The 12,006-nt window shown below is 39.7% G+C and overlaps 1 protein-coding gene across 6 annotated transcripts in view; it reads left to right on the top strand.

Annotated features, from left to right (window-relative positions):
• Positions 1–12,006, top strand: part of ARHGAP6 (Rho GTPase activating protein 6) — a 168,473-nt gene that overhangs the window by 126,544 nt on the left and 29,923 nt on the right. For all 6 annotated transcript variants that reach the window (XM_082059719.1, XM_082059716.1, XM_082059717.1 and 3 more), the window contains one exon: positions 9,388–9,644. In XM_082059719.1, the coding sequence (XP_081915845.1) occupies positions 9,388–9,644 (257 nt within the window). The remainder of the gene's footprint in view (positions 1–9,387; positions 9,645–12,006) is intronic.

Raw genomic sequence — 12,006 nt, 5'->3', positions numbered from 1 at the left:
AACATGATCCAGTTGTTTACTTCCATTTGCACTCTCCTCTTTCAATTTGCAAAGCATGTGAACCCAGCCCTGCCCACGGTAGTCAGTTGATTTGCTCTTCTTTTTTAAGCCGTAGGAAAACAGCCGCTGTTTAAAATATATAAATGCTTCAGTGCTACTGATCTGTTGGGTTTTAATAGACTCCATGTGACTTGGATTTACAGATACAGTTGGACTCTTTTGTTTGGATGCTAATCTGCTTTATGGGCTGGGTTCTAATCCACTGGACTTGACCTGAGATTTGCAGCCATTTGAGCTAAGGCTAGACACTGAGACCTGAAAAGTGTCTCTGAAGTTACAGTCTTCTGCATGTAGGTCATCCTGCATCTAATTTTGTGTGTGCTTCTGGAAAAATATTCTGGAAAAGTGATAGTCAAACTCAGTATTAACACCCGAGTTTCACAAACACACACAAGTTTGTAACAAATTATTTGGTTATTCTGATGTTTTTGCTTGTAATCTTTGGTAGAAGGATGGAACTTTGAAATTCCATTGAAAAGATGAACATTTCCACTTCAATGATACTTAAAATATTTGTCAGGAAGAAAATGCCTTTTTTTTTTTTTTTTTTTTTTTTTTGCTTTTGTTGTTGATGGCTTCATATATGTGATTATTGTTTTATTGGTTTAAAAATGGCTATGAAAATATTTGCATTAATTCTTCTAAAACCAAAAGTTCCCTGATACATTTGTTTGGATAAACCCAGTTGCCTCCCAGGTTGGGTGATGAATAATAAATCTTTCATTTGTTCTGAGAATTACTTGATGTAAGACTGATGCCACATGCAGATTGAGTCTTTGAGGAAGAGGTTTAATGATTTTTACTAGCCACCTTTGGGGAAAAAAAATCTATCTTGTACTGCTCCTGTCAATGCATTGCATTTGGCTACAGTGTCATTAGTCATTTTGTTGCTTAGTTTCCTTGGGTTTTTTTCCCCATAGTTCTCCATAAAGCTGAAAGTGCAAAGCAACGTAGTCCTGTGCAAAACCTTCCCTGCATTTGCCAGTTATTAATCTTCATAGTGGTCTGTGGGGTGCTTTTCTGCATTGGAAGTGGCTAACCACTTTAATTTTTTATGTTCTGTCACTCACAAATTTTTGATTCACTGAGAATTTTTACCTTTCCCCCATATGGGTAGCACGACTTTAGTAGTCGTCTTTGAAAGTTTTTGTTTAGAAGTTCTTTTCAAAGTTTAAATAAGTTTTGTCTTTTTATTCTCACATTTTATTTGCAGTAGTAGATTTTAGCAATAAAAAAAAAAAATATTTGATAATTCACCAAAGACCTGATTTTGTTGTGTCACCTAAACCTGGTGGATCTTTGCAACTGCACTTCCCAAGGTCCTTCAGTGCCTCTGCAGTGCCGTGCATTGGGATGTAGTAGCCTCCTTTGGTCATGCATACAGATGCTTATCCAGAGTTGCTCTTTACTTCTCTGAATTCTCTGGTGCCAAAGATCTTTCCAACAATATTTTTTCTTACATTGCTTTATACTCTTTTGTGATTTCCTTATAGCCTTGCTTTATTTCAGCTGACCTCTGTTTCTGGTAATTAAACCATACTGGTTGAGCACTTACAAATACTAGAATATTGTTTTCTGCTGTGACATTTCTGTTCAGGGGTAGAGTTTTTTGGTGCTTCTGCCTTGCATGATAGCATTTACACCCTGTTGTGTTAATAACTTTTGGGATATACTTTCTGTTTTCATTCAGATGGATTTTCTGAGTGCACTTTGCCGTTTAGGGCTCAGTAGTTGCCCACAGGAAAGGTCAGCACTTTATACTTATTTATCCTTGTATATATTTATCTACTTCCTGTTTTTCAGCATTGCTTATATCTTCTGGTTAACTATACCCAAGCATTTTTAAAAATCATTATGCTGATTCTCTTAATTTCAATTCCTCCCCCCCCCCCGCTTCTTTTAACTGAAAGCATTTCAAACATCTGCACCTCTGCTTTTATCCTCTTTCTTCCATCTTCCACCACCTTATTCTCATTTATAGAGATTTATTACATGCTTTCTCCATGTATACAATATTATAGGAGCACCTCCCAGGGGAAAATACCTCAGCACTACTCAAACAGCACAATCTGTATTTCTCTCCTTCCTTCAGGATGTCTGTATTGGCAGGGATGTTGGGTTTGTCAGTAAGGATTCAAAGGGCCAGGAAATTGGAAGGAGTCAGGTTCCCAACCAGTCGGTGTCAGCAGAGTGAAGAGATAGCCATGTTGGCACTTACTTGGTGCCAACAGCAAATGTTAGGCAAGAATAACTCAGTAGCATATGGTGCCCTACTTCTCAGAGTTTCTGTCCGTGGTTGTTTCTGGTGTACGCTTCTCTGCCCTACTGACTTATTAAAGATGATCTCCCCCATGGATACTCTCTGAGCAGATTCTTAATCCATGATGGCAGAGGGGATGAGCAACCAGGAAGGTGCCTGGTTGTGCCATGTGGACCATAAGCCTGGCACAGTTGGTGAAAGGGGGCTGTGTTACTGTGGGAAGCAGCAGCACCAGCATCTCCCCCAGCTTCAGGAGTTAAGAGGGTCATCATTGCCCAGCTTTCAGGTAACAAGTTAGCTCTAGGAAGAAAAGTGTCAAGGCCTTATGCTACTGGTCTCCATTAGGGTGAGCCCACCATGCTCACATCAAGGGTAAGCCCTACCACCTTCCCTGAACAGTGGTGTCTGTGTCACCCAAAGTCAGCATTAACTCCTTCAGTGTGCATGTCACAACGAGCTGGAAGTATTATCCTGGTCTGTTCCATATTGTTTTTTTAAGGGACGTTTCTACCATTTGTCTTATAACCAGTCCAAAACAAACACTCTGCGCTGTTGTTGTGGGTGTGCTCATACAAAAGACCCAGAGCATTTACTTTCCCACCCGTGCAGATCCTTAGTCCTCATGCCCAAAAGAAATGCCTTCCTTCTCTTTCTTCATGGTATTTTAAGGGGTTGTGGGGTTTTTTTGTTTGTTTGGTTTGTTTTTTTGTTTGTTTGGTTTTTTGTTTTGTTTTGTTTCTTTTTTTTTTTTTTCTTTTTTTTTTTCTGGTAACTAGTCCAGCTACACTGTTGTGAGGAGGAAACAGCAAGACCAAGACACAGGATGCTGAAGGAGAAACAAAGCAGATTTCCAGAACACTTTATACAGATGAGTTACATCTGCCTTAATGCAAACAGAATTTTCTTCATCATCACTTTTGTAAGCACAGTTGCAGTTTGAAGAGTGTACAATTAAGTCCAAACATTTTTAGTTTGCTCTATCCAAGCCTGGGAGACCCCACATACCAGGATGAGTAACATCCAGAAGGCCACGTTGTTGGGTCTTGCCTGGATTACGTGCTGCCTGAAAAGTCTGGTTATGGATAGATAGGCTCCTGGAGGTTATTCCTGATGATTATGCAGCACTGTGTGATCATGTGTGTGGGTTGCAACTAAAGATCACCAAGATGTGCCTGGTATGGGAAGCCACAGAGGCAGAAGAAAGGTCACATGATGGAAGCCCTGCTGCAGGGCAAATGAGGTGTGAGCCTGCCACACGGGTTGTAGTGTGTGCAGCCAATGTTGTGTCTTGGTGAGTGAGCAACTCCTGAGGAAGAGCAGAGAAGACTTGGGTCCTTGATCTTGGATCTTGCCTGATAGTCGCTCTCCTTTAGCACTAACATGCACTGAACTGCCCTAGGGTGTAGACATCTGGAGTTTTTCTCTCTGGGGAGGTACCACCTCTCTCCAATTTGTGTCCAAGACTGTTCTCCCTCACCCCACCCCACCTGGTGTCTGTCCAAAAGTCCACAGTCCTCATTTATTCCAGGAGTGTTTGGAAATCTCATCACTCATATGTTAGGACTCAGGTCAATCTGTGGAGTTTTTACTCTTGTAACATCACATTTTATTTAGATGGATCAGTTGATCAACCTGTCTTATCTGTTAAGTGAGAATTTCAGCCAGTTGTTATACTTTTGAAGGCAAACAAAGACTCTAAAGTAGAATTTTATGCACTTTAAATAAGATTCATGTATTTATTTTGTCCTTTTTGACAGGTATATCTGTTGCCATCTCATTAAAAAGGGAAATAGTCTAAACCAAGTGTTTTTTCAATTGTTTTTACATCTCTGAGTGACTCACCTGATCAGGATATAGCGAAACTTGCCGGATGTAAACAGACGAAACAAGAGAGCAGCACTCCACCCAGATATTTAAGCAGTGTTTTTAGCTTCCATCATTTGGTGCCTTTGGTTTTGTCTACCCAGCCTCCTTGTTATTAATGGCCATCATGACTCTCAGTTGTGCAGTCTACATATGTCTCCAAACATTTGCTTTAGCTGCTGACAAACTGTACTGAGGCTGGAGGAGCAGTAAAATGTCAGTGCTGCTTGGAATTAAGAGATACTCAGGATGCTCTGCATGCTGGTGGCTGGGTACTGTTCCCTTACAAATCTACTGCTAGTTTTGACGGCAGCAGAAGTGGAGCCTTTCATCCATCTCCTGCCAGTGATATGGGGGTCAGCATAAGCATGATTATTTGGAAAGTACACACAGGCATTCCTGAGAGAGAAGCCTCCCAGAAAGGATTTTTCCTAGAAGATGTTTTCAGTAAACCAGCTTCATTTTGCCTTGGTTCCAGTAAACCCTACCGGTGAACTGAGAGACCTGCTCAGAAATAATCATCACTTGTTACGTGATTTGTTAAGCAACTGAGAATCATCCCTTTCGCTGGTGTCTGTGTAGAATGTAAATACTTGACAAGTTCATCTGTGGGGCCTTAGCAAAGCTGCTGTATATGGTGGAGTTTCTGAGAAAATGCCTTCCTGGTAATTCTGTGGCATTTGCAGATTCAGCAGTAGATGTTTGATTTTTCTTTAGTTCAAAATTCTTGAAAATGTCTGCCATGTTTACTTCCCAGCCATGCTTACTGTTTGCATCTGTTCTTCAGTAATTCTGCCTATCAAGATGTTAGAATGCCTTGGCACAGCCTAAGGAGAAAACTGAATAGATGAAGTTTTTGTTTCAGTTTATCAGAAATGTGCTTTGCTCAAGCCTTTCCAGCACCCCACTTTTTTAAAAACTTCAAGAATGTTTCTCATGCTCTCTAAGAATATGAAAGGTTTTTTTAAGCAACACTTTGTCTTATTTTCTACCGAAGTCAACTAAAGGACTGAGGAACCTCTCGATTAAAAAAAAAAAACAACACACAAACAACAACAACAAAAATAAAAACAAAACCAAAACAAGCAAACAAAAAACCCAACAGAACAAAAAGAAAAAACCCCACCTACCTACAGAAAAAAAACTAAGTATTTCCAAAGGCCTTGTGTCACTCCTTGAAGGTCAGTGAGCTCTGAGTAACTGGAGAAGGGGGGTTTCAGCCACAAAGCTGATACTATGAGAACATTCCCTTATCTCAACTGTTTTGGAATCAGTGCAGTGGTTTGATGAACCTTTAGATGGAGGGAATTTTGCCATTGCCCTTGTGTATTTAGGTTTCCATTTTCCTTATTTTCTTGTTTCCATCACTCCCTCTATGGATCCAAAGTAATTAATTTCAGTTAGCAAAGCAGTTACCCAGTCTGGCTACCTGTGGACGAAGACTTAAAGACCCTTTTAAGACCATTTAAATATCCCTTTTCAAACATATTCTCTGAGCTATCTCCCACCCTCTTGCTATTATTTAAAGAGAGGTAGCATAAGCACCTCATTAGATCTTGGTCACAAGGTTTTGGCAGCTCAAAAACAGCATTTAAGCTGTATTTAAGAAAAAAAAAATGCTAAGGAGACTATCCAAAGTTGCTGTATTATACGCTGTTTGTTTTATTGACATTGAAAGCTTCAATAGGGTCTAGAGTATAGACCTCACTCATTCTTAATAGACTGCTATGGTTTGTGAGATGGAAACCACCATTTTCATCAGCTGAAACTTCAGACAAGTCTTCAAAACAATACTTGGATGGGGTGGCATGAGGCCAAGTAAGCTAACCATATGGGTCAGGAACCTAGATGTCATCATTTGATTAGCAAAGAAAAGGATTTCTGGTCACTGAAACTCTTACTTGATCTGGCTAGGGGTTTGTCTGTGACATGGTGCTTTTTATTAGAAAGTGCTGATGTGCCATCACAGGAAGATTGCTTAGGAACAAATCAGTTTCAATCAAGCTTTTTTTAAGAAACTTTCTTCAACTGGACTTTCTGGTAAAAGAAATTGTGCACTTCTACAGAATAGCAAATTGTCTCCTGTGTCAGTAAACACTAAAAAACACAATGGTTTAAAAGCCAAGTCCTTCTGTGCTGGTGTTCTGGCTAAGGCTGAGTCTGCATTTCCACATTGATTGCCCAGTCTGCCAGGTTGTTTCACATTTTTGTCACACTTTCTGCAAAGTTTCTTTTGAAGCTGCCCATTCTCCTAATTTACTAAGTGATCAAATTTTTGTTGGGTTTACACAGAGTAACTAACTTGGTAGTTTTGACACTCACTCGGTGTATATATACAACAGAGCAAAGTTGGAGCCCCTGCTCTAAGGAGGGGCTCATACAAATGAAACATCTCCAACACTGGTGAGCCCCAGCCCACAGCAGAAAATAGGCAGTTAGTACTTTCACCTTGACTGTCAGACCAGAGCCTCAAACCTACACATCTTACATCTGAGTCAGTGCCCTTTCTTCCTCATCAGTGGGTTGCTAAATACTTTACATGACTTTTTTTTTCAATGAATCTGAAATGTCAAAAGCGATAGCATTCGCTCTAATGGACGTGATGTTACCTGTCCAACAAATAAATGGTTGAGATTTAATACTTCTGAAGAATGGTGGGCAAAATATGCTTATCACCACCGCGCCCCACCCCCCCATGCCACACACACACACACTGGTTTTGGTGGGAACTTGAAGCTGTAGCCAGTCTGCAGAGGGTACAATCAGTTCTCCTAATTTCAACAAATGAGCAAAAAGTTACTGGTTTTGCCAATTCTTTAATGTAATTACCACTGCCAGCCAGCATCACTTCCATCTGTATTTAGTCTGAAAATCAGCCAGCTGGGTTTTATCCAGTTCCCCATCTCTGCCAGACGTTGAGAAATCGGGGAAGCGGTTCATGTCCTCTGAGAAGGAGGCCTACAGCAAAGCAGCCTGGAGTAGAAGCTTGGTGTCTTTTCACTGCTCCACAGACATGTTGAGCAAAAACAATTAAACACCTGCCATCCCACACCTGAGAATTTTCAAGGAGACGCAACACTTACCTCAAAATACCAACCGTTATATAATGAAGTCATGTCATTTTAATGAAATTGTTTTAATGAAGCAGTGCTGAGATCTCATCTCTTGCTGATTTTGTCCCAGTTGATCCTAGTGCTGTAGGATCAATGGCATCAGCATGCTTTTGGGCATCACCAGGCTGCATACTACTGTCCTCTCCCAATTTGAAGCATGAGCAGCTGTGAGCCAAAACCAGAGAAATATTTCATGTTCAGGATTTCATTTGGCTCAGTGACTTTTCTTAAGAGATGTCACGGAAGTACAGATAAATAGGGATGCTGGAAGTATAACAAAGTACCCAATTAGGTAGCCAGAAGGGGAGACATGTTGTGTATATGTGTTTCAAAGTTTGTGGTCTTAAATGTTCATTGGGAAGATAATTCAAAACAGTACAAATTTTTAACATTAATACTCTTATCATTTTATAGGCACACACTGCTAGGCACAGGAGGTATGGGTCTAATTCTGGACTCCTGGAACTGGCAATCCCCACATTGCTTGGTACCCATGTGATGATGTTCTTTCTTGTCCTAAATTAAATGCAGATGGTTTTAGATGTCATTGGACTCACTGGTCACTTCCAGGCTTGCTTGATATTTGAGGCTCTGCTTCCTGATTTAGTGTTCTCTGGCCACCAAAGTTAGCTCATGTCTTAACGTTTCATACTTTTAAAGAGCAGTAATGTTTCTCACCAAATCAGAACAACAGCCCTTGTCTCTTTGGTATGATAGGCTAACAGTGTCCTCATTCAAGATTCATAAAATATATTCTTCAATGTCTTGCTTTAATCTTAATGTTAATGCAAGCCTAGATAAAAATCGAAAGTGTCATCAAAGATATAGTCAGACTTTAAGTCTCAGGAGGAACTTTGGCCTTTAATCGTTTAGGAGATTGTGGTGAAAGAGGACAGTATATAAGGATTTTTTTCTTTGTCTTTTTTTTCCTCGTTGTTCCTGTTTTCATACTTAAAAACAAACAAAAGCAAACCACCAAAACAAACAAACAAAAAAACACCCAGCATGTTGCTTTTGATCTCTGGTGCTCTATTTATTCTTGATGTGGGCAGGTCTGAAGCTGGAACCTAGATGGATAGAGTCAACAGCTATTTTTTCATTCCATGTGAGCACAAAACAGTTCTAGTTGTCAGTCTGGACCAATGGTTTTGGTTCTATTAATCTCAGACAGGTCTAGATATGAAACTTAATGAGGAGAATTTCAATGTTAGTTGTTGTTGGTTGATTCACTGCAGAGCGTTTTTCTGTTTTGTAAAATATTCGAGCATTTTATTTTGAGACCTGAAGTATATGCTTGTTTTGTACATTATAGTTATATTGATGTGGGATGGGATTATGTTCTTTTTGTTAGTTGAGAGAAACCTATATTCTCCTGTATTTCTATATGCCTATGTATATTTTTGTACTGTTACAAGGACCTTTATACTGATATACCGTTATTAAATTGGTTTAATCTTACCAGTAACGCAGTGTAGTTCTTGTATATATTTAAAACCATATCCTTGAAGGCTTCAGCTGAATAGCGAATGTACTTACAAGCACCCTGTGCAGGTGGGTTCCTACCCTCCTGATCTTTAATGAGATCCATGCACGTGCCTGTACCCATTGACTTTGGTGCCCTGCAGCATTTGTGAGAAAGAAATCAGGTGAAGGGGTCTGCAACATGACAGAGCTGTGGCACGGTCCAGCCAGGCCTCTCAGTCTCAGGATTAGGTTACCAGAGCCTCTGATGTCTCTCTGCAGCTTCAAGATGTAGCCAAAGGTGCCTGACTTCCAGTTGCTTTCAATGGAAGTGAAGATCTTAATTAGATCTGCTCCCAAGTGATTTTCCAAGATTCTGTGTGGTGTATCTTGCATGATCCAACTGGAAACAGGATTCAGATACCATGGGCTACAATTACCTGGCATGTCTCCACTATTATTTTATTGTTTGAATGTTGTTGTTGTTATGCAATCCAGTACCTCATTGGAATTATTATATATTTAAATGGACTTCAGATTGTTTTTCTTTTTAACAGCTTAATACTTGATTCTTTTTGCACTAAATAAATATCAGATGTTCGGTAAATACTACTTTTGTTGTTGTTGCAGAATTTATTCCCCAGGCTTTTGGAATGCCCTTGTCACAAGTGATTGCTAATGACCGGGCCTACAAGCTCAAGCAAGACTCTCAGAGAGAAGAGCAAAAAGATGTTTCAGATTTCGTGGCCTTTCTCTTGCCATTCGGAACTAAACGGCAGAACAAAGAACTTTCAAGCAGTAACTCATCTCTTAGCTCAACCTCAGAAACACCAAACGAATCCACTTCTCCTAACACACCTGAGCCAGCGCCACGAGCAAGGAGGCGTGTAAGTAGACCCGTCAGGGTGTGGTGTGTGCCAGTAGGTCCAGAGGGTCTAGCTAGAGCAGGAAGAAACCCTGTTCTATCTGTGGAATGTGGAATATTTCCACTGTCATGTTCAAACAGTGATTTTTTTTCAGATGGAAGCCAGCTTTGCCGATACCAGAAAATTCTAGCTGTAGTGGAAATCTTTCTCTGGTGCTGATGGGGAAAAATCATATGGACTGTGCAAGTCTGTTACAGATCACAAAGTGACAGAGAGATTATTTGGAAGTCTTCCTGTTCACTCCCTTTATCTATCTCCTTTATATTTAACAAATCGCATCCATGTTCAACATAATTTTTCCAGTTGAAAAAGATTAAACCGATATGATTGATATTTATATGTATGCTTATGTTAATCTAGCTCCACAGACTTGGAAATAAATCTAACTCTTAACCTCTATCCTAATATTAATAAAAATCTTCGTGTCCTAATTCTGATCATGTCCTTGGTGGTAAGAAAGAAGTTGTCAGAGCAAATCTGTACCAGGTTCTTTGAAGGACATTTCTACATACAGGCTATGCAGATGCCTTTGACAGCAGAACACAGTTTGGATTGAATGGTAATCCTGCATATGAAATAGGTATCTGGTATACCATTTGTTTGCAGGGTTCTGTTCCTTCTAAGAAAATTTTACACTCTGGGCTTTCCAGTTTTCCAGTACTGCAGGTAGTAGCAGAAGTAGATTTTTTTGTTTGTTTTGTTACCATGGGATAGACGTTTTTAAATTAGTGCTTTTTAATTTCCTTCGCAATGGAGGGAGCAAAAATGCATAAGAAAATACTTTTGATAAAAAGCTCTGTTAAGTAATCTGAGAAAGAATTTGCGATACAAGAACAGACCCTGGAAAAAAAAATATTTTCTTAGGATCCTCACCTTCTTTCATCCCTAGGATAAAACCTACTTTAAATAATTGCTGTGTAAGGCTCTTCAAGCCATGATGTTGTTGCAGAACTGGAGTAAATTGCAAATTAAAAGAAGATTGAAGAGCCCCATGACCTGCCTTCTTTCTGTCTAGCTGTCAGCTGAAGCTTGAAGAATGTACATTGTGTCTGCAAATAGCTGAGTGCATGATACTTGAAGATGTTTGCATTCTTGTATATGCATAATGCACATCTCTTGCCTGTCCAGACCATATGAACAGGCAATTGTGTTCACGTGAAAGTGCAAAGTACACTGGAATAAAAGTGCGAGGGGAAACCTGCGAACTTGTTCAGAATTTGGCACAGACAGTGACAAAAAATAGAAATTTGCCATATACACTCACTGGCTTCAGAACCTGTTTTCATATGAGGGAAAGAAAATTCATGTGACCAGTATGGGTCATCTGCTGTTCCTTTCACCAAATGTGGTAAGATCTCTGACTTGCATTTGACCAACCAGCAAGCAGAAGGAACCTGGATCCTTTGTTACATCCAAGGGATAGAGCTCCCTCAGGACCAAGTTGTTAGAAGCCTATGGGGCTTTTGCTTGGGTTTTTTGATTTTTTTTTTTTTTTTTTTTGTTAATACCAGGATTGGAGCTTTCAGGGTGTTGAATCTGAGCCCAAGAGGATGCAGTAGCACATGGTTCACCTATAGAGAAGTAAGAGTAGACTAACATGGAGGGAGTTGGCATTTTCTCTCAGTTATCGAGTAATGTATTTCATGAATTGTCAATTATTTAACACTAATATCAACTCACGTCACATATCTTGTCTGTCTTTGGCCTTTATCCTTCTGTGTACTTAAGTCTACTCACCTGAAGTTGTTTAGGGGACGATAAGGAAGTCTGCACTTATGTTTTATCTCTTGGGCAGTGTTGCACTGCTTATTTTCAACTATATTAAGGCAAATGCTTAAAAAAAAAAATAAATTAGTACTTGCAGCTGATTCAATCAGCTTCTCACACAAATGCTGCACAGACACCTGGAGTGCAGTCCTTTTAAACTTAAATTGGAGGGTTTGTTTATCACTGTGACATTCACTTATTTGCAAGTGTGTAATTCACTTCTGTGTATTCCAGTGAGTCTTTGAACACTCAGCTCAGGCTTTCAATAAGGGAAATAAGGTAATGCTGGCTGCAGAGCTCATGGTATGAGTGCTGTGGTTTATCTCTCCTCCAAGAGCTAAACAGAAACCGCTGTTGCTGCATTTTTTGTGTAGGATTTTTGCCCAGCAGTTGGGAGTTGAGGCCCTGGTCATCCAACAAGGCACTTTCTGCGTGCTTATTATAAAGAATATTATAACTCTCTGCTAATATATTATTTTTATATGTATTATGCAGCCAAAATTTATTCAAGTTTCAGGAGCTCAGTCATACTGCTTTACTACTCAAGTAGCATAAT

Source organism: Streptopelia decaocto (genome assembly GCF_964273445.1).
Source record: "Streptopelia decaocto genome assembly, chromosome: 1".
NCBI lineage: Eukaryota > Metazoa > Chordata > Aves > Columbiformes > Columbidae > Streptopelia > Streptopelia decaocto.
The sequence above is the reverse complement of the archived record's forward strand: the minus strand, read 5'-3'. Positions and strand labels throughout refer to the sequence as shown.